The 24,141-nt window shown below is 35.1% G+C and overlaps 1 protein-coding gene across 3 annotated transcripts in view; it reads left to right on the plus strand.

The window, feature by feature from the left end:
• Positions 1 to 24,141, plus strand: part of ZDHHC21 (zinc finger DHHC-type palmitoyltransferase 21) — a 77,907-nt gene that overhangs the window by 28,391 nt on the left and 25,375 nt on the right. For all 3 annotated transcript variants that reach the window (XM_039256581.1, XM_039256579.1, XM_039256578.1), the window contains one exon: positions 17,339 to 17,455. In XM_039256581.1, the coding sequence (XP_039112512.1) occupies positions 17,339 to 17,455 (117 nt within the window). The remainder of the gene's footprint in view (positions 1 to 17,338; positions 17,456 to 24,141) is intronic.

Raw genomic sequence — 24,141 nt, forward strand, 5'->3', positions numbered from 1 at the left:
ATAGAACGAAAGCATGCACAAGGGTGTGGATGCATATGCATATGTGAAGAAGGAAGGAAGGGTAGAAGAAAGGAGAGACTAGAGTCCTTGCTGGAGAAGCGGAATTTTTCTTACCTATTTATATCATTTCATACTACTTAAATCTTTTATATTAATAATAATTTTAGTGATGGTACATATAATTAAGTTTTGGAATAAGGGAGGGGGGAGGTCTTTCTAAAGAATAAGGTCTTTAAGTTCTGTATATTGAGATAGTTTTTGTATACATGATCATTTTATATACATAAAAGGATATTTGCTATTGTTGCTTAGCTGTGTATATTAGCGGGGCCTTATGGTGATTGTGTGTATTTCCTATAGATTGAGCAATTAAAATTAGATACTAATTGAAAAAAGTTCAAAAGGGAGAACTAACTTTATGGGTGTTTGACATTTTCACACTGAGAATTTAGTACATGCTAGTACTGTAGTTTTAGAAATGTTTCATCTTATTTATAGATTGATTTCTGATATAATTGGCATTGTAGTTAGAATATGTAAAAGGTTGGACATATTCCTCCAAGAGTGACTTGTTACAAATATTGAACCTTATAAGAAAAGCATTAAAATAAAATTTCCCAGTGAGGGGTGCCTGCGTGGCTTAGTCGGTTAAGTGTCTGACTTCAGCTCAGGTCATGATCTAGTGGTTCTTGAGTTCGAGCTCTGTGTCAGGCTCTGTGCTGACAGCTCAGAACCTGGAGCCTGCTTTGGATTCTGTGTCTCCTTCTCTGTCTGCCCTCTTTTGTTTACACCTTCTCTTTCTCTCTCAAAAATAAATAAACATTAAAAACATTTTTTAAATTTCCCAGTGAGATTAAGGTAATACTTTTTTAAAGAGAGAGAGACTTAAAATTTACTGGTCATAATGAAAACCTAATAGGGGTTTTGCATTGTAGGAAAGTGAAGGGATTGGCAAACTATGAACCTTGAGTTAAATTTGACCCTCCATCTGTTTTTATTAATAAAGTTTTACTGAAACACAGCTATTCCTATTTGTTTCCATATTGTCTACAATTGCTTTTGGGCTACAACAGCAGAGTTGAGTAGTTGTGACAAAGACATATGGCCCGAAGCCTAAAATACTAACTCTTCGGCGCTTTTTATTGAGTTTGCCAACCCCTGTTAGTAGAATGATCTTGACTTTGTAAGCAGACACACCTAAGACCAAAGCCTGACTTTTCTTATTATATGTATAACCTTTGACACCATGTATAGCCTTTCTGAATTGCAGTGTTCTCTTCTGGAAAATGTGAGTAATAATGAGATTAAATGAGATAACACATGTGAAAGTATCTGATATATAATAGACATTCAGTTTATGTTATGTTTATTTTATAAAAGCTCTCAAAAGGAGGGAACACTTTTTCTTTGGCCTATTAATTTTTATGAAAATTTTACAGATCGTGTAACAGTATTACTGGGAGACTGATGACAGACTAAAGAAATTTTGATAAGAATATAAGGATTCTTGGATTAAGACATTTGAAATTATAAAACGATTTTCCTCTCCAACTTTGGAAAATTTCTGCCAATTAGAGGAAGAATCACTTTTTTTAAATGGGAAAGCTGATTATAGATAATATTTGAATCCTTAGATATATATACATATAAATGTTATATGATTTTATTAAATATATATATATGCAGACTGAACAGTGACAAATGACCAACAGAATAGTAAATGTTTGTTAGGAGATTAAAAATGTAGGAAGAAAATACAAAAAAGTGAGGAGAAACTGAGTTTTGTGTAAATAAAAGATAGAAATATGATTTTATTCTTTGATGTGGCCTTCCAGTTTTCCCAGCACCATTTACTGAAGAGATAGTCCTTTGCCCATTGACTATTCTTAATTGCTTTGTCAAAAATTAATTGACCATATATGCACGGGTTTCTTTCTCTGCTCTTATATTGTTCTTTTGATTTATGTGTCTGTTTTTACACCAGCATCATGCTGTTTTGGTTACTAAATCTTTTTGATATAGTTTAAAATTAGAAAGTGATGCCTCCAGCCTTATTCTTCTTTCTCAGGATTGGCTATTCAGAGTTTTTTGTCATTCCATACAAATTTTAGGATTGTTCTGTTTCTGTGAAAAAATGCCATTGGAATTTTGGTCAGGATTTGCATTGAAATCTGTAGATTGCTTGGGTAGTAGACATTTTACGAATATTTAATTCTTCCAATCCATGAGCATGGAATAGCTTTCCATTTACTAGTGGTTTCTTCAGTTTTTTTCATCAGTGTTTTGGTTTTTACCATACAGATCTTTTACTTCATTAGTTAAATTTATTCCAAGGTATTTTTTGATGCAATTGTAAATGGGATTATTTTCTTAAATCTTTTTCTGATAGTTATCTTATAGAAACACAACTGATATTTGTATATTGATTTTGTATCCTGTGACTTTACTGAATTCATGTAGTAGTTCTGACAGTTTTTGGTAGACTGTTTAGGTTTTCTGTATATATATCATGTCCGGTACAAAGAAAGTTTTACCTCTATTCTAATTTAGATGCCTTTTTTTTTTTTCCCTTAATTACTCTAACTTGCAGTATTAAGTTGAATCAAGTGGTGAAGGTGGGCATCCTTGTCTTCTTTTTGATCTTAGAGCAAAAGCTTTCAGCTTTTCATTATTGAGTATGATGTTCCTCTGGGCTAGTCATATATGGCCTTTATTATGTTGATATATGTCCCTAATTTTAAGGCTTTTTATCATGAATGGATGTTGAGTTTTGTAGAATGCTTTTTCTGCATTATTGAGATGATCACGATTTTTCTTTCCATTCTATTACTGTGCTGTCTCATGCTGTTTTGCAGATGTTGAACCATTCTTGTATTCCTGGAATAAATTCCACTTGATCATGGTGTATGATCTTTTTAATGTATTGATGAATTCAGTTTGCTTATATTTTGTGGAGGATTTTTGCGTCTGTGTTCATCATGGATTGTGTTGTGTGATTTTCTTTTCTTCTAATGTTGTTGCCTTATTTTGGTATCAGGTTAATGCAAATCTTGTAGAATGATTTTGAAAGTCTTCCCTCTTCAATATTTGTAGTAGTTTAAGAAGGATTGGTATTAATTCTTTGAGTGTTTGGTAGAATTCACCAATGAAGCTGTCTGGTCCTGGTCTTTTCTTTGTTGAGTGATTTTTGATTACTGATTCAATTTCCTTACTAGTAATTGATCTGTTCAGATTTTCTGTTTCCTCCTGATTCAGTTCCAGTAGGTTGTATGTTTCTAGGGATTTGTCTGTTTTCTTCTAGGTTGTCCCATTTGTTTCTATATCATTTTTAGAGTAGTCTCTTATGATCCTTGTGTCTGTCTGGTGTCAGTCATAATGTCTCCTCTTTCATGTCTGATTGGATTTCAGCCCTCTTTTTTAATTTTTTTAAGTGTGTCTAGCTAAAGATTAGTCCATTTTCTTTATCTTTTCTAAGCATCCACTTTTAGTTTCCTCAATTTTTTCTATTATCTTTTTAGTTCCTATTTCATTTATTTCTCCTCTTAGCTTCGTTATTTCTTTCCTTCTACTAACTTTTAGCTTAGTTTCTTTTTCTATTCTAGTTCCTTGAGGTATTAAGTTAGGTGGTTTGAGATCTTTCTTTTTTCCTAATGTAAGAATTTGTTGCTATGAACTTCTTTCAGAACTGCTTTTGCTGCATCTCCTAAGTTGTAGTGTGTTCAAGTTCCATTTTCATTTTCCTCAAGATGTGTTTTCGATTTCTGTTTTGATTTCTTCTCTGACTCATTGTTCAGTAGTATGTTGTTTAATCTCCACATATTTGTGAATTTTCCAGTTTTCTTCTTGTAATTGATTGCTAGTTTCATACCATTGTGGTTTTGGTGAAGATGTTTGATATGAGCTCAGTCATTTTAACTTTATTAAGACTTGTTTCGTGGCCTAACATATGATCTGCTCTCGGGAATGTTCTGTGTATGTTTGAGGAGAGTATATATTCTGCTGCTGTTGGATGGGATAGTCTATAAATGTCTGGTCTAATGTGTAGTTTCAGTCCAATGTTTTCTTAATTTCCTGTCTGGATGATCTATCCATTGTTGAAATTGGAGTATTAAAAGCCCTGCCATTATTGTATTGCTGTCTATTTCTCCTTTCAGTTCTGTTAATATTTGCTCAATGTATTTAAATGTTCCTATGTTGTGTGCATAAATATTTACAAATATTTTCTTGTTGAATTAATCCTTTATCATTATATTGACCTCCTTGTCTCTTATTAGAGTCTTTGGCTTAAAATCTGTTTTGTCAGATATAAAGTATAACTACTTTTGCTTACCTTTGGTTTCCATTTACATCGAATATCTTTTTCCATCTCTTTACTTGCAGTCTGTGTGTCCTTAATGACAAAATGAATTGCTTCTAGGCATTCTATTATTGAAGTTCTTTTGAAAAAATTTTTTAAAATGTGCATTCTTGAGGGAGAGAGAGACAGAGTGTGAGTGGGGGAGTGTCAGAGAGACAGGGAGATACTGAATTTGAAGCAGGCTCCAGGCTCTGAGCTGTTAGCACAGAGCCCAACGTGGGACTCGAATTCACAATTGGTGAGATCATGACCTGAGCTGAAGTCAGACGCTTAACTGACTGAGCCACCCAGGCATCCCAAGGTTTTTTTGTTTCTTTTTTTGTTTTTTAATGTTTTTTAATTTATTTCTGAGAGAGAGAGACATTGATCCCCTTTACATATCACTTCTTTGGTGAAATTCATTTGTCACTTATACTTGTGCACATTTTAATTAAAAGTTATTTCCCCTAAGTTTTTGCCTGTCTCTTTTTGAATTCTCTAAAGCAAACCAACAAAACTATATCCAGCTCTTCACTTTGTGTGTAAAGCTGGCCAAATAGTGTCAGAAACCTGGTTAGTTCACATTGTGCCCCTTTCAATTATTTGAGATGTGGAATAAAAGTCCCCAAATGTCCCTTATTTGGAGATTGTCTTAATGATTACTGTGCATCTTTCTTGTGGAAATATTAGCACAGTTAAGGAATGCCATAGACTTTGATCCTGTATTCTGTCAACTCAAGGAAGTGAAAGCTTTAGTCTGTTTTCTTCTTTATACCCCTTTGGGTTGGTAGATGGCAGCATAGTATCTTTTCTAGCCAAATTCTAAAGCTGAGTGCTTGTTCCTTGGGTGGGAAAAAAAAATGTTAACAACTCTTCCTTCCTTTTTTTTTGTTTCATTTGTTTGTTTGTTTTTGAGGTGAGAGTGTTTATTAAACAAAAGAAGAAACAGATTGCCATTTAAATTGTATTGTAATGACACTCCACCTGTATTCAGTAGAAAATCGGTACATTTTGGTTAAGCTCAAGGAAGAGAGAGTTGAGAGAGAAAGCATGCTGTTTATAACCTCTGGGAAGTGAATGGCTTGGAACCCTGATTTTCTTCCATTTTTCTTCTAGTAACTTCCTCTTGTCAGAAAAGTTCTTTCTGTGCTGGATTGTTTTAACTGCTTTGCAATTGCCCCATTGTTTTCTTAGAGTAACCATGCTTTTTGGGTTTTTTCTTAATCTCTATTTTTAAAATATCCACCTATCATGGACTTTCAAGATGTATACTTTTACTATGTGAAGTTTGATGAAGTATTTCAATATATCCTTTAATGAGGGAAAGAGGTAGTAAGAACTTAAAGGAGATAAGGAATTTATTCATCAGGAATCAATGCCCATAATAAGAATATATTTTTAAGCTATAAATATTGATAAATATTTTAAGTTTTATACTAAAAAAGACCTATAAACCTAAAATGAACTAGTATTACTATTTTCTTTGTAAATTGGTAGCTAAAATAATCTCAAAATACTCCGTATGGATAAAATATACATTTATCTGGAAAAACTGCAGAAACTTAATAGGTATCTTTCTAAATAAATTGGAATAAATTAAGTATTTTGGTTATAATCACAGAATCCAAAATCAATGAAGATCATAAGCTTTCATCTTAAATATTTTGGAACAAGTTTTTCAAATGTTAGATGTAAAATTAGTTTGGCCATCATTTGCATCTATCATGCCAATATAATGTTAAATTTTACTTTTAAAACACCTTTTGAAACTAATGTCTTAGTTTAGTGATTGGGATGAAATTATTTTAAGGATTTCAAAACCTATAGATGGAGGGAGAATAAGTTGGCATTTTAAGTGAATAAAATAAATGGATAATAAAGAAAATGAAAATTTCTGTGACCAGTGTCCATATTTGACTTTTTCACAAAGTTATTTTTAATATAACCATGTGCCTTGTCATATGATATATTATTAAATTACAAGTGTATTTTATTTTATTGTATGTAGCTTACCAAAACCAATATTAGAAAATTATAGCTTTATAGTTAAATATGAAGTATCACTATACTTAGTATCCTTTAAAAAATTTATTATTCATTGATTCATGAATATATCATTAGTCATATTTTTCATGAATTTTATGTGCTGTTATTCTGGAGCTGTAAGCATTTGATTAGTGGAAAATGTTAACTCCTTTAAAAAATACCTGAGAAGACAAGTAGTGTGGTTCACATTGTACAGATAAGGTGACTGAGATTCGGAGGTCTAAAACTTGTCCAGTCTGAGAGTTAACCGCTTGGCAGGTGTGATTTCAGCCCATTTCTGTTTGCCCCTAAGTCAGTATTCTTTCCAGGTGCTATTGTACATTTTGCATTTTTCCCTAAGAGCAGGTTTTTGTCCTAACATATTATTGTAGCATTGTTAATTTTAAAAAGTACAGATTAAAAAGTGCTGAGGTGTCACAAAATCTATTCTTTGGAGAAAGCCCATTGAAATCTCCTGATTGGTGAGTTCATATTTTGCTGTTTGCATTTTTCATCGAGGCATCCCTTTTTGAGTAGCTTATTTAACACGAGTACTGTCAAGATAGACCTTATAATGGCATTTTAGTGGTTTAAATATTTTAAAAAATTTGTACCTACTGACAGTCCCTTATTGTAGGCAATACGGTCTGCCTACGTAAGAAAATCAGGGGTTGTTTTCTTCTTGAAATAAATAATTTGTAGTTATTAGTATAGAGATTTTGCAACTAATCATTTGTGTCATAACCACGTTCTAAGGTGACATCTTTTACATCCGTTTTAGATGAAGTAGATTCACATAATTTCTACTGATTCTTCTATGCCTATATTTTTGTGAAGGCCCGAAGCTAATCAATGAATTGCATTTAAGGCTATGGGGAGAGTGACCAAAGGGGGAAGGAAGGGAGAGGATTTCAAAAAGTGCATGCTGTTGATATTCAGAGAAGGAAAATAATGTTTAGCAGTCCAGCTAACTCTTCAGTGAGGAAGATACATTATTATTATTATTCCAAGTAACTCATATCTAATAGCTTTGCTAAGGATTTTATGTCAGGTATAACAATGCCACAGAATTAATTGTCTAGCTTTTGGCTAACAAAGAATAGAAATCCAGAAGATTGGATTGCAGGTAGCTTTGAAAATTGGTGAATCTCTATAATTTATCTTTCTATATAATCAATCTTAAAATGTCCTGAATACTTTGTTTATTTATTGCTATTTTAAAAATATGAGACTTTGCTCAATAACCTTTGGTTTTTTTGATGTCTATAAAGTCTTTATCATGGTCACTTTAGAGTGGATAAAATTGCTGAAATATGTATTTAACTTTTTGGATTTGGGGGAAAATAGTTGACAATAGCCAAGAATAGTTTGCAATTAAGGATAAAGTGAAATGAAAATTATTTTTAATGCTAATATGATGGTAATTGGCATTTTTGTTCATGGATCCTGAAATGGTAGTAGAGATGTCATCCCTTGGAAATTTTGTTTTTTGGTGTTTTTGGGTTTTTTTTTTTTTTTTGGCTTGTAAGTTATAGTTTCAGGTGTACAATTAGTTTATATTTGTAGAGGAAAAGAAAAACAGTTCAAGAATATCCTGTCATTCTAACAATTGTCAGTTCTGTACGTCACTTTATCCCTCTGCTTTTATTGATACATAGAACACAGAAACCTTTATAATAAACCTTGAACTTGCCCTGCAATACTGGGTGTGCTGAATATATACCCTCAGTAAATTTGTTTATATAACTATTTGTGAAGATTGTAGCATTAGAAAAAGATTTAGCATTTTTTAATTTCCCTCTAGGAATGGTTCAGTCACTTTGAGTTTAAGTGGTCACAGCCTGGCAGCAGTTTCATTGTCTTGCTCATCTTTGACCGAACATAAGTTAAATGGTAGATGTAGCAAGAAAATAGGGTCTCTTGTTTTGTTTTTTATGGAGTTGCTCCAATTTTTCTGGAATTTTTACAGTTAAAATATGGGCAGGCAAATAAAATGTTTTTTCTAAATTATTTTACCCTCAGCCATGAACCTGACAGTCAGGTACCAGTGCACTTTGCTCCCTAACAAAACTGCAGTTATATCTATATCAAAACTTAATGTGTGATCCTGAACACTCAGTGTGAACTAATGCATTAGTTAGGTGTGAATAATGATTTTTTCCCTTTAGATATTAATTTCCATTAGGATTTAACAAAACTGAAAAGGTGCATATTACTTAGGGGCTGGAGGTGAGAGAGGGATGTAGAGAATAGTCCTGTAATTTCTTTGCCTGCATTTTGGAATATAATGATAAAACTTAAGCTAAGGCTTATTCCAAAAGTGTTGATAATCATTTGGATATAACAGGATTTTATTTTATACAAGAAGAGCTGGCACATGAACGTGACTTCAGCATGTGAAATTGGTTATGAAGCCATTTTGAAAATTCAAATCTGCATGCTTCAGATATCTCAGTTGTGATATAAGCTATTTTCATTTTTGAAAAACGGGGAAAACCAAATCCCTTCGAGCAGGATAGTGGGTGAAGGAGGGAGATTTTTCCCCCAGAGGACATTCATTGGTCATGTCAGGAGACATTTTTGGTTGGCACAGATTGTTCCAGGCATCTAGTGGGTGGAGGCCAGGGATCCTGCTAAAAATCCTATAATGCATAGGACAGTCCCCCACAACAGAGTGATTTGGCCCAGATTATCACCTGTGCTGAGGTTCAGGAACTTTTTAGTAGGAGGAAGATTATAAATACATCAAATATTGTCAATTTTCAGACTGGTCTCATGAAAACACAGAAAACTACTTAATAGCTTATAAATAAAACTTGCTTTCTACTGATCCATAATAGAAACTTATTATTTTATAATAATATAAAATTGTATTTGTAAAGCATAGTTGTTTGTTTTCAAAAATTATGAAGAACACTCATTTAGTCATTTAACAGATATTTGTCAAGTGTCTACTGTGTGCACTGGTCTCTGATCAGGGCTCTGAGGATGCAGCAGTGACTAAAACAAAGTTCTTGCAATAGGAGCTTATATTCTAATTGGTGGAGATAGACAATGAACAAATACATGATATGCAAGATAAGTATTGTGATGTATAATAAAGTGGGGTAACGGGTGGAGATTAATGATTGATAATATAGTCGGAGAAGTCCTTTCTCAATTAGGAGAAGACCTAAGGAGCGGAGACCTGAAAAGCAAGCAAGTCACTGATACTGGGAAGAAGAACATTCCAGGGAGAGGAAAGAACCAGTGCCAAGTTCCCCTGGGGTGGGAGCGCGTTTGCCATTTTTCAGGAGCAGTAAGAAGGCCAGTGTATCTTGAGTGGGGCAAGTTGGGGAGAGGGTAGGAGGAGCTGAACTGAGAGCAGTAAGGGGTGGAGTTGGGTGTTGGAGATATTTTATTTTCAGAAGTCAGGACTTTCGAAATTGAAGAGTACTGAGCCTAGTTGTACAGTCACTTACATTTTAGAAAACTGATTGCTAGGAAGAATAAATTGGGGGAGGACAAGGACGGTAGCAGGAAGACTAGCTATGAGACTATTAAAATATAGTTCAAACATGGGATGATTATAAGGGTGGTGGAAGTGTTGAGAAGTGGGCCATTATAGTTTGGTAGTTGGGTCAACACATTGAGGTCCCACTGAGGTTGAGAATTTGTTAGCATTGATGTCTACAGGGAATTAGGCATGAAAGATGAGAGGTAGTATTCAGAGTGTGCTGTGCTTGAATTTGCATTTATGTCATGGGCACAGTTATGGGAAAAGATAGGATACAGAGTTAATTATAGAATTTGGATTGAGATTAGATTAGGATAGAAGATAAGATTATTGAAAGAAAAGTGTTCAAGGAATTCACAGACCAAGTATTAGAAGATGTATGCTAGATCATAAGTGGCCAAATATGACTCTTGGTTTATTTTCATTTAGCTTGCATCAAGAGGTGATGCCCCCACTGCTTTCTAGTTTTGTAACATTTTGAAAGTTTAAATGATATCATTACAAAAGATTACCCGATAGGAATATAGAAGTATTTTTTCACGTAAGTGTCCCTGTCTTCTTCCTCTGTTGGTTTTTGTGACGTGTGTGTCTGTGTACTTGTTGCCTGTGTGTTTCTTTTTCTGGGTTTTTCTCTGCTATTGCATGTGTGTAACAGTATCTGTAAGTGGTACTCTGCCTCTTCACATGTTGGGGGGAGGAAATTCTGCTCTTTTATCAGCTTTCTTCCTCATTTTCATTTATTCATTCAAAAACCCTCATTGAGAACCTGCTGTGAGCTAGAGCTGGGTCTAGGTTCCAGGGACTCCTCATTGAAAAAAAAAAAAGGCAAAAATCCCTATCCTCAAGAAATGTACATACTACTGAGAGAGGCAGGCAGTAAGTACATAAAGAAATAGATCTATATCAGATGCAGCTAAGTACTATGGAAAAACAAAATAGAGGAAGGAGATAGGGAATGCTGGGATTTTCTGTAGTTTGGTCAAGGAAAAACAAGCAAATAGGCCAGAGTAAAAATAAGCATATGGGTCTCTATTGAATAAGGTGATATTTAAGCAGAGACCTGAAGAAAGTGAGGGAGTAAAGCTGGATATCTGGGGAGTTTGCCCAGAAGAACAAGTGTTAAAAGCCCTGATGTGGGCGTTTGCTTGATATGTTTGAGAAATAGCAAGGAGATGAATCTGGTTGGAACAGAGTGGCCCCGGAAGAAAGTGGTAGATGAGATCAGCCAGCCAGTCTGACCCCTCCTCTCTCCTTGTCCCCTTCTGTCTCTTCTGTCCTATTCTATAACTTATTTGACATTTTTTGTGTGTGTCTTATTTTACAGGCCATAATGTAATCAAAGTTTATTTTACATTTTGTTTTGTGTCTTTTAAAAAGTTTTGTTTCTGTTTCTGAAATTAAGAATTTTTATATTATAATATATATTTTTATCTTATGTATTTCATGATCGCAACTTTCATTTGTTCCATATTCTGTATTCTAAAATAACACATATAGAGGACTACACAAAAATAAAAACCTATAGCTCAGTGAGTTATCACAAAGCCTCTTTGAGCATGCTTGTGAGATTTGTTCTTCTTGTTACATTAGATACAGTTCATTTTCATTGCAATGAATATTGCTATAAATATTCATGGTGCAGTTGGCCCTTGAACAATGCAGAGGTTAGGGGAGCCCACCCTCTGTGCAGTAAAAAATTCATATATAACTTTGACTCCCCCAAAACTTGGCTACTAATAGTCTACTGTTGGCAGGCAGCCTTACCAATAATATAAATAGTCAATTAACCCATATTTTGTATATGTATTATATACTGTATTCTTACAGTGAGGTAAGCTGGAGAAAATAAGATGTTTTTAATAAAATCCTAAGGAGAAGAAAATATATAGTAAAAAAATCTGGGTATAAGTAGACTGGTACAGTTTAAACTAGTGTTGTTCAAGGGTCAGCTGTGTTTCATATAAGATGTCTTATTTCTCCATTCTATTGATGGGGACATTTACATTATTTCCAGTTTGAGGTAGTTACAAATAATGGTGTGGGAAAGCATCCTTGTTCATGTCTCTTGCGTGTGTGTGTGTGTGTGTTTCACTTGGACTTATGGCTAGGAGTGGTAGTGTTCAAAGGATATATCCATGGTTCTTTAGTTACCATTAAACAGTTTTCCAAAGTGGTGCTATGAATTTAACCCCCCACTAGTAGAGAATGTAAGTTCAGGGTACTTCACAGCCTCCCTAATACTTGTTCAGGTCTTCCTAAAGTTAGCTATTTTGGTGGAGATGAGCAGTACTTTATTGTGCTCTAATTTGCATTTCTCCAATGACTCATGATATTGAGCCCCTTTTCACATGTTTACTGATCACATGAATATCGTGTTTTGCGCAGTGTGCCTGTTTAAGTATTTTGTCTGTTTGGTGGTGGGGGGGACCCTTGACAGGATTAAGGTGACCTGTGTGTACCATTTTCCTTCTGGGGGAGTAATTTTTGTTTTGTTTCTAATAATTATAGGGCATTTTTAAATTTGAGTTCTTTTTTGAGTGTATGTGTTGTCAATTATCTTCTGCTCTACAGCTTGCCCTTTCTCTGTTGATGGCCTTTTTTTGATGAACAGAAGTTTTTAATTTTCATGCACTCCAACATCAGTCTTTTCCTTTTTGGAGTGTTTTTTGCGTTCAATTTAAAAAGTCTTTTCCTATCCCCAGATCATCAATATAATTCTCCTACGTTGTCTTCCAAGTATCATATTTTTTATATTTCCACCTGGAATTGATTTTTGTATTTCTCATGAGGTATGAGTCAGGGTTTCATTTTTTTTCAGAGATGGATAGCCAATTGATTTAGCACTATTTATTAAAGAGATAATTCTCTCCACTCTGCTCTGCAGTGCCATCTTTGTCATAAACCAGGCCATATGTGTGTGTATCTGTTTCTGGTTCTTTTCTAGTCCTTTGGTCTATTTGTCCGGGTGATTGTACCACTGTTATAACTGTAGTTTTATAACAAATCTTGTTACCACTGACGACTCCTCTTTTTTCATTATTTTTTGCTCCCTCAAGAGCCTTTTAAGACATTTCCTCCACTGCCCTCTATGAAATCAAATAAGATTTTTGTCAGGTAGGGTTGATTTGTGTATGGCCACAAAACTATTGAAATCAGTGATTTTCTTCCCCACTGAAGGGACCAATTTTCTCTCTCCTTGGGGGCAATATTACCTATATTAAGAATGCATGCCATAAACTAAACCCTCCTGCCTTTTTCTGTATATATAGGAGTGGTTTGGTATTTGTTGTGTTTTGTTTGTTCCTATGAAATTTAGAAACTGCGTACTTAGTAATTTGTATCAAAACAAAATAGTAGACTGTGCTCTGCAGGTGAGGAATTTTTATTGGGATTGTATTAATTTTCTACATTAGTTTGGATAGTTGACATCTTTAACAGTAGCGAGTTTCCTGATCATAAGCATAGTATAGCTCTAAGAAGAAAATTGCTTTGAGAAAAATAGGAAACATAGGGAGTTCTGTAACCATGAATGAGTAGTTAAAACATTTGCAAAGACTATTCACAGATTTACCAGTGAGTTCTAGCTCTATAAAATGTAAAGGGAAACAATAAGTCCAGTCTTATACAAACTCTTTTATAAAGAACAGAAAAAGAGGGAACTCTCCCCAACTTATTTCATGTGTATAGCATATGTGAATGCATAAGGTAGCAAAGATAAGAAAGAAAATAATAGATAGTCTGATGATGATCATAGGTGAACAACTTCTACACAAGATCTTAGCAAACTGAATCTGATTCTGTAAAACAAGACTGATCAAGTTGGGTTTATCTTAGATGAAAGACAGTTGTACATTAGAAAATCAGTCAGTATTTTTGTTACATTAACAGATTAGGGAAAAAAAAACCCTGTATGCAGATAATCCTTTAGACAATGAAATTAATGCAAAGCCATTAATAATAGAATCAAGAAACAGGAAGTTTCTCACATTAAGTATGACCAAAAAAGTATATGAACTTTGGGGGGAAATTGTGAAGCTTAATGGAGACAATATATGTGTGTCTGTGTGTGATTGTGTATTGTAACTTGAAAAACTAATTTAAAAATTTTCTGGAAATACAGATTTGAATAGCCAAAACATTCTTAAAAAAAAAAACAAGAAGGGATGACTTGGCCTGTTAGGTATGGAGTTAGATAGCCATGGTAATGAAAATGTGAGTCACTGGTACAGGGGTGAACAAACTGAGAGAATAGAATAGAGAGTCTACAGCAGACTCATGCACATATGGACACTTGACCTCTGATCACAGAGGAAGGGAGAGCTTTTTAAATAAACCGTCCTGGAATAATTGGATATCCATAGAGCAAATGTCAGTTCAGACCCTGTATTTCATTGTACACAAAAGAATAAACATCAAGTCCATGTGATTAGTGACCTAAATGTGAAAGGCAAAAGTGTAAAGCTTTAAGGCTTTGGATGGTAATATAGGAGAATGCCATTATTACCTTGGGGTTGGGAAAGGCTTCATCAACAGGGAATAAAAAGCACTAAAGGGACAGATCAATAAATTGGACTAAATTGAAGCACTTGGAGTTATCAAAATATGCCATAAAGAAAGTGTAAAGGTGGACTCCGTGTAGAAGAAGATGTGTGCAGTGTACAACTAAAACATGGTAGTATCCAAGTGGTATGAAGCATGAATCCACAAGCATTACCTTCAGGGTAGGGAGGAGGGAGCAAATGTGACAGGGAAGGAATGCATAGATGAAAGCTCTGGATGGTTTCAAATGTCCTCATTCCTGAGAGGGTCCCATTACCTTTCTCTAAACTGAACTTACACCTTGGGCATTTTCTGGATGTAGCACATTTCTTAACAAAAAATGGGAAAAATGAAAAGATAAACAAATACAGTTACTGTATCAGTTTGCTAGGGCTGCTGTAACAAAATACCACAGAACGTCATTTTCTCACAGTCCTGGAGGCTAGAAGTTGAAGACCAAGAAGTCAGCAGGTTTGGGGTCTCTGAAGCCTCTCCTTGACTTGCAGATGGGCCACCTTGTTGCTGTGTCCTCACATGGTCTTTCCTCTGTGCTTGAGTATCCCTAGTATGTGTCTGTGTTTCTGAATTTCCTCTAATGAGGGCACCATTCAGATTGGATCAGTGCCCAGCGTAAGGGACTGTTTTAACTTAGTCACCTCTTTAAGGCCCTCTCTCCAAATACTGTCATGTTCTGAGACTCTCTAGGGATTAGGACGTCAGTATAGGAATTTTGGGGAGACATATTCAGCTATAACACTGACTGTGTAGTAAAGGTCTTGAATAGCAAGTGTGCTCTTGTGATTTGGATGAAGTTTCTCAAGCCAGTTTTTAAATCTCAGAAGTGCTTCAAAAAGAAATCTAAGATGTGTTCTGAAGAACAGTGCTAAATGACTAAGATTTGGATTTAGTACTGAAGATGTTAATTATGTGTGTGTAAACTTGGAATGCCATTGTATTTTGAACATGTTGAGTGCTAAAAAGAAATTTCTCAAAGTATTTACCGTTTCACACAAATACTCTTAAATATAAATGTGCAACCAAGTGAATAATAAATGTAACATTAGAATTAGATATTTCAGTTTCATCATCCCCACCATTTGTTATTTGTAGTTGGCAAACTATACAGAATTATGCAATGCAGACTAAAGGGCTTATGGGAAAATGAAGGCATGACACCCAGAAACTTTGTCAGTGACACTCAAAAGGTCAGAGCCTAATAAAAACAGCAGCACAGTTTCACACACGTTAAATAGTTAAATACATAAGTACTGCACTGAACATGACACTTTCCCTTAGAAGGGACCTGCCATTGTTGCTGTGGAGATGGGCATCAGAAGAGTTTGCAGTACTGACAGAAGGGGAATCATCTGGAATCAGAGGGAAAGTGTGTAACACCAGATGTGGATGAATGTGGCCCATGACACAAACAGTTGAGGTAGATGGTAGGTGTTGGGGTGTGTGCATGTGTGATGTGTGTCCCCACATGCCTTGATTGAGCTGAGTGCAGTTTTCCTGTCCATCCAGGGTTTCCTTCCAGATAAAATCACATGTAAGCAAAACCAGAATTCTTGCTGTGCTCACACTGTTGCTTTGTGTGTCAACCATGTTGGAACAAATCCGTGTTTTCCAACAGCATTATAGCAGAACTCACGGCATAGCTCCACCTTTATATGTTTTGTAAAGACTCCACATGAGGCTCTTTTCACTATGCTTTTGAGATGACTGCCTAATATATGACTGCTACACGGCACCTAAAGTCTCTTGGTGAATTTTAAGTTTCTCCAGGCTAATGAATTAAGTGGTTTGGGTGTGGAATCAGGGTTTTGCTTGAGTCTGGTGGGTGGTCACTGCATTGCACAGAAAAGCGTCAGTTCTTTTTGTTTCAAACAAGCTCCTTCTCTTCGGTGACTTCCCTCTTTTTGATGTTGCTGCCAGGATACCTTTAAGCATTCACCTGAATCAGTTTTTAAGAAGCACGTGGGTGGTTATGTTTTGGGGGTCCTTCCCTTCTTTTGTTGCTTCTGTCCACTGTGGCAGTATTATCCCAGAGCTTTGCCCCAGCGACAGATTTCCAGAAGTCTTTGTTTCTTCCCTCCGTTTCACTCCTCCGGTCTGTCTGCTTGGTAACAGAGTACATGAAATGCTTCTCGTTTTCCTGTCTTTCTTCCGCTTTCTTGGGTTCACTTTCAAGACACTTATTTTGTGCTCTGAGCCAGGAAATCTACTCTCCCTCACAGCATTCCCATTTCTCCTTCCTGTCTAGGCATTGCTTGGTGTTTCTGTAGTCTTCTGCATGTGCCTCTGTTACAGCATATATATTACATTGTTTTGGAGTTTTGCAAAGTTGGGTTCTCTAAGTAAGCTGTAACTTCTTCCGGGCATGGGCATATCTTTCTTATTTTTACTTTTCTGTTACCAAGTGCAGTGCTCAGCAGTGGGGGTTGGGTGAATGGATGAATGAATGAATGAAGTGGGCTTAAGAGCTGGTCCACGTGATCTTATTTATATTTCCCCTCATTTTGACTAAGGGACATCACCTGTAGGTGTCTTGATCACTTGAACTTTAAAATTATGAAACAGGCTGGTGCATTCAAGCTTTTTAGCAGTATAATAATAAAATTTTCTTTTGTGTAACCACAGATTATACACTATGGTTTCATGGTTTTTGCTGCTAATAGTAAATGAGCGTGGCTAATTTGCCACTTTAGGATTCAGTCTTTTTGACACAAGAGTAGTAAAAATCCTATTTTTCAATTTGCTACTATGAGTTAAAAACAATTATTTCTGAAATTTTCAAATATTTATGTATTAAATGAAATAAACTCAAAAAGGGGAGAATATTTTTTAAGATAATAATTTATTGTTAATTCTTGACTGCTACATTGAAACAATAAGTAACTTTTCAATTTGTTTTTAAGACCTTGTTTTTTCTTCTTCTTTAGGACCTCTTTGTTGTTCGACATGAATTGGCCATAATGAGACTAGCTGCCTTTATGGGCATTACTATGTTAGTTGGAATAACTGGACTTTTTTATACTCAACTAATTGGCATCATCACAGTAAGTATATATTTTTTAAATGTAAAGTCATGTATTTATGAACACATTCCCTAATTATGAACTTAATTCAAGAAGTTACAAAAAGTTTAGCAATTAAAGGAGAGAATTCCTCATAGTCATTTATGTTTTAATTTCCACATGCCTGTGTAATTTAAAAGTAGTTAAAATCAGTCTGTGTAGAGGATAGGTACAATTTTGTATCCTGCTTTTAAAAATTAATGTATTTCTGTGTGGCTACGGACTTCGTGTTTGTTTTTAGTAGTTTTTAGTAGTTGGATATACTCCAGTGAAAATACCATATTTTAATGAACAGTTTTCCTGTTGATCAGCATCTAGTGTGTAATCATTTTTCTCTATATTACAAATAACATTACTTTGAACATCTCTTTTCCACTTTAAACTATTTATTTAAGGTAAATTCCAAAAAATGGAGTTGCTGGTAGAAAAATTTTATTAGTAATTTTTATTTTTTTGCATGAATTTATTAACCATGTGAGATTTACCACAGCAGAAAAGTTCAAGAAGTGAGAAAAATTATATCAAATATGTATTTAAGTTTGGTAACAGACTGCATTGTAGAAGATGTGTGTTAGCGTTTTCTTATACACTGTCGGTGGGGATGTGAATTGGTGTAACCTCTTTTAAAGGTAAATTGTCATGTGTATCATACTTTAAAATGCACAGTCCTTTTTTTTTTTTTTTTTTGTAAGTCAGATCTCTCTTTTTTTTTTTCAAATAGTTTCTTGTCAAATTAGTTTCCACATAACACCCAGTGCTCATCCCCACAAGTGTCCTCCTCCATGCCCATCCCCCCTCCCCCCCACATCCATCAGTCCTCAGTTTTTGTCAGCATTCAAGAGTCTCTCATGGTTTGCCTCTCTCCCTTTCCCCCACCATTTCCACCCTTCTTCTCCCCCTTGTTCCTTAGTTAAGTCCCTCCTAATCCTCCTATACGTGCAAACATATGGTATTTGTCCTTCTCTGCCTGACTTATTTCGCTCAGCATAACACCCTCAAGGTCCATCCATGTTGCTACACATGGCCAGATTTCATTGTTTCTCATTGCCATGTAGTATTCCATGGTATAGATAAACCACATCTTCTTGATCCATTCATCAATTGATGGACACTTAGGCTCTTTCCATGTTTTAGCTATTGTGGAGAGTGCTGCTATGACCATTGGGGTGCATGTGCTCCTGTGCATCAGCATTTCTGTATCCCTTGGGTAAATTCCTAGCAGTGCTATTGCTGGGTCATAGGGGAGTTCTATTGTTAATTTTTTGAGGAACCTCCACACTGTTTTCCAGAGGGGCTGCACCAGTTTACATTCCCACCAACAGTGTAGGAGGGTAAAATGCACAGTCCTTTTGATCAACTTCTACCCATTTATTTTGTAGAAGCTATTTTATTCATATGGATGTAAATAAAGGTGTGTGTTACAAAGGATCTCCTTTATACTATGTATGACATATATATTGTGTATGAAAAGTGTTTACCAGAGTATGTTGGGGGGGGGTGGGAAATGTATGGTTAAAAAAATGTATCAAAATTTACTATAAAGTAACAGTAATCAAGAAGGTGTGGTACTGGCATAAGGAAACATGTATAGATACATGACATAGAATTGAAAGTCCAGAGACCTATATCTATGGTCAGTTGATTATCATCAAGGGCGCCAAAACTATTCAATGGGGAAAGGATAAGTCTTTTGAACAAATGCTGCTGGGAAAACTAGATATCCACATGCAAAAGAATAAAGTTGCACCCTTACCTCACACCATTTACATAAATTAACTCAAAATGGAGTATAGACTTAAATGTAAGATCTAAAATTATAGAACACTTAGGAGAAAACATAGAAGTAAATTTTGGAATAGGAAATATTATCTTAGATAGGATACCAAATGTTCAAGACAACCAAAGAAAAAAATGGATAAATAAAACTGTAACTTTTGTGTTTCAGAGGGACACTATGAAAAAGTGAAAAGGCAGGTCATAGAATGGGAGGAAATATTTGTAAATCATGTATCTGAAAGGGGCTTTTATGTCTAGACTAAGAGCTATAAATAATAAAAAGACAGCCTAATTAAAACATGTTGAAAGGATGTAAATGGAGATTCATTCAAAGAAGTTATACCAGTGGGCAACAAATACGTGAAAAGATGCTCAACATCATTGGTCATCAGGGAAATGAAAATCAAAACAGTAATGAGGTACCACTTCACACACAGTAGGATGGCTATAATAGAAAAAGGAGGGGCGCTTGGGTGGTTCATTCCGTTAAACGTCCAACTTTGGCTTAGGTCACGATCTCACGGTTTATGGGTTTAAGCCCTGCATCAGGCTCTGTGTTGACAGCTCAGAACCTGGAGCCTGCTTCAGATTCTGTGTTTCCCTCTCTCTCTGCCCCTCCCTGCTTATGCTTTCGCTCTTTCTCAAAAATAGATAAATTTGCATTAAAAAAAGGATAAGAACAAAGTTTGGTAAGGCTGTGGAGGAATCAGAACCCTCACACACTGCTAGTGGGGATGTGAAACAGTGAAGATAACAGTCTGGCAGTTCTTTTAAAAGTTAAACATAGAGTTATCATTTCTCTTACCATTCTACTCCTAGGTACATAGCCAAGAGAAATGAAATCTATGTCCATGCAAAAAGTTTATACGTGAATATTTATAGCAACATTATTCATAGAAGCCCCAACTGAAAGCAATTCAGGTATCTGTTGCTGATAATAATATTGTGTATATCCATACAGTGGATATTATTTAGCTATTAAAAGAAGTGAAATACTGATACATGATACAACGTGGAACCTTGAAAACATGTTAAATGAAAGAGACCAGTCACAAAAGGCCATGTATTTATATGATTCCATTTGTATGAAATGTCCAGAATGGGCAAGTCTGTAGAGACAGAAAGGAGATTGTGTGGTTACCTAGGGTGGAGAGCCAGTGGGGCTGGAGATGAGAACTAAAGGGTTCAGGATTTCATGTATGGGATGATGAACATGTCCTAAAATTGATTGTGGTGATGGTTGCATGGCTTTGTGAACATACTAAAAAAAACACCCGTTGAAATGTACGCTTTAAATGGGTGAACTGTATAGCGTATGAATTATATGCCAATATAGCTCTTTCCCAAAAAAAGAGCCTATTTCTAGCATAAGTTAAATGTTAATTTTATTCATTTTGTATATGGTTTGTTGATGTCCTTTGTCTATTTTCTTAAGGTATCCTTTTCTCGTTGATCAATAAGAAAGGTTAATAAAAATGTTAACTTTCAAAAAAAAGAAATAGTGCAGGAGATAGCTGTCTCTCTATCTCTGTCTCACTGGCTGTACTCAGACTCCCCTGGAAAGGCACATTAGATAGTAGTCCTAATCCTCACCTCTGAACTGGAAGAATGCAGTCAGAAATGGAAGGAAAACATTTACTGTATAACCTGTGTTTCCATATTTTATAAGGTACTCCTAATAACCTTTCTTCCCCAGGTTTTGTAGGAAAAATTTTAAACACACAGGAACTTTTAAGGAACTTTAGAATGAATACCCAATCACAATTAACATGTTAGAATACTCTATCTCATTTCAAACTATCAATCTGTTATATGTTTTGATACATAGGAAAATAAATTGCAGGCATCAGATTGTTCACCATGCAAATCATGAACTAGAGCTCAGTGCTTGTTTCCATGTTTTTCCTATGAGGCAGAATTTACATACAGTGAGAGGCATACGTTAAGGGTTAGTATTGGAGGAGCACTGACAGATGCGCCCAGCCCAACCCAAAGCCTTGTCACAATACCGAATATGACCATCACCTCACAGAGTTCCCTTCCGCCCTAATCAGTAAGTCCACATCCTCCGCAGAGGCACCATTGGTATCCTTTTGTTCCCCACCATAGGTTAGTACTGGCTGGAGAATTTCCTATGTACCCATTTATATGGATCTTCTTTTGCTCAATATAATACTGTTTTGATCCATGTTGTTGCATGTAGTGATAATTCCTTTTCGTTGCCGAGTAGTATTCCTCTGTATGACTATGCCACAATTTCTTTCTCTATTCTATTCAAAGAGGGCTGGCTTGGTTCTAGGTCGTGGCAATTCTGAATAAAGTTCTGAATGTTTTTGTTCAAGTCTTTTTGTGGAAGCATGTTTCACTTTCTTGGGTCAATATCTAGGAAGAGCTGCTTTGTCACTTAGGAGACACTTATTTCATAAGCAGCGGCCCAATCTTTTCCCCAAATACCATTTGCATTGTCACCAACAATGTACGAGAATTCTGGTTTTTCCATATCCTTGTCAACATTTGTTCGTATCAGCCTTTAATTGCAGCCACTCTGGTAGGTTTTAATAGCATCTTGCTTTAATTTATATTTCCCTGATGACTAATGATATTGGACACTTCTTCATGTGCTCATTGGTTGTTCATGGATCATGTAATGTCTGTTTAAATATATTTTTATTCTTCAACTTGAAGTGTTTTCTAATATCTCTTATGATTTCTCTGATGATGATAAATAGCATGGTATTAGTAACAGTGGTGAAGATGAAAGTAGGTCTTTCTTTGCCTAAATTCTTTTTTCTCTACTTTTATATTAATTCACAGTTACTTTATAGTCTGTTGATAAGTCATGCCAAAATTGCCAGATTATACGTGCGTTTTTTGAATTTTCACTTTGGATTTACCAAACTCACTGGTATATATTTTATCCCTTGGAGTGAGAATTGTCAGGCTTTTCCAATTTCTCATGATGAGTGACTAGAAATGGACATTTGGGACATTGCTGCTAGGAGTACAAGTTACTAACAGAGCCGTCAGGAGTTTATAGCCAAGGGCAGCAAGTTTTCTTACGTAGCAGCCCCAGAAGCTTCAGAGAGGAGGGTTTGGCAGCAAAGCCTTTGAAATCTTTTAAGAATCCCTACTTTAAAATTTTAGCATTCACTTTGGAGTTGGCCACAAAGTTATTTTTTGAATTTGTTGGTTTTTAAAGAATGTATAGTATCAGATTCTGTTTTGACTCTATTCCATACTACCAACATGTTAATATTTTTCATGTTGCATGATTTTTTTCTTTCGCTGTAATATTGAGCAACATTTTATTGTCTTAAGATAGGGAGGTTGGTTCTGGTGTGATATTTCTAAAACTAAGTAGAAACCACATTTTTTAATATAATGCTTTTTCCGGTAGGTTCTTTTCTTTCTGTGTACGTAGAATACCCTCTCAGGATACTCTGTACTAGATGGTCCTGAGGTCTGTAGAAGTTGTACATTTGTGAAACACTCAAAAAAGAATGCAGTGTTAAGAGAAAGTATACACTGTATTTGCTAGTCCACTCTTTATTTACAACTTATAACACTTCCTCTTGAATCCAGGTACTTTGAAGAATTACAGTAAATTTTAATTCCATTTCCCTGGGCTTTCAAGGTGAACTTCTAGTGTCACTGTTTTTGGAATATTAAGAAATTTTTTTGAATATTTCCGGAATGCACTCATCCTCACATTGATTTAAGGCTCTTTAAGGCTTAATTATTTAAGGTTACTTAACTTCAGTATTAATTTTAAATCTAATGGATAATTAGCATTTAAATAAAATAGAGTTTAATATTTTAATTAAAGTTTAAAAATACAGAGATTTTGCTTACCTTTTTAAATACAGTATGCTTGCTGGTTTCATTTTATGAAAAAATTAGGACTACCCACAGGACATTTCAAAACACCTGGGTGTTTTTGTCATCATTTGAATTCCTGCATCTCTCACAATGTGAAAGAAAGTGATGAATTTGTCAAGTAGTATAAGAAAGAAAAGGAGGAGAAGGAGTCACAGTAAATAGAATCCTTCCGCTAAAGTCTTCCTCCTTCCCCTATTCCTGTACCGCAGAGAGGCATTTTGGGAAAACACTGGTAGGAGTATTATTTCATTATATAAACCATCATTACATAGTTTGAATGTAGGCCCGTTAGACAACAAATACACAAAACATATGCCATCTTTTTGAGGTTTAGATTGAGATTTTGAGGAAGCAGGACCTCAGTTTTCAGTAATTTTTCCCCCACTATTCTTACTTGGAATAAATATATCATTTCTCTCCATGTAAGAGGGAAAATCCTCTCTTCTTACTGATAATAGAAGGTAACAGGATAATCACAGTAATGATAATCTGATGTCATTTTAGACTTAGCAAGAGCAGATTATGTGTGACCCAGATAAAATAACTAGAAATTAAAAACAGTGGATTTCTAATCTCATTTCCAAGGTTAAAAGATCGCAACACAACCAGATGTTTTTGTGGAATAGTCTAATCTTAAACTCAATTTTAAAGGATTACCTTTGATTATTTTTAGATTTAACTTTAGACATGTTTAAATAGAAGTTTGTACATTTTTCCAAAATTGATATTGAAATTAAAATGTCTTCAAAGCAGTCTGCTTTGAAGCATTCTTTATTTAGGGAACAGATTATTCTAATTATTCCTTACTCAGCCTGTTTGGCCTTTTTCTGTTTCTGTTTCCGAACGAAATGGATAGTGATGTTGTTATTAATGTAATTGGTGTTGTCAGGATTTCTTATTGAGCAGTAGTTCACACACAGCCAGGAATAATGTCCATTCTGATGAGCACCAATGCACACAGTGCTGGATGATTGTATTAGTCATGTTTTCAGTCACCGGACTTGGAGAGGGTT

The sequence above is a fragment of the Hyaena hyaena genome, unplaced genomic scaffold, assembly GCF_003009895.1.
Source record: "Hyaena hyaena isolate Hyena2069 unplaced genomic scaffold, ASM300989v1 scaffold_573, whole genome shotgun sequence".
Lineage (NCBI taxonomy): Eukaryota > Metazoa > Chordata > Mammalia > Carnivora > Hyaenidae > Hyaena > Hyaena hyaena.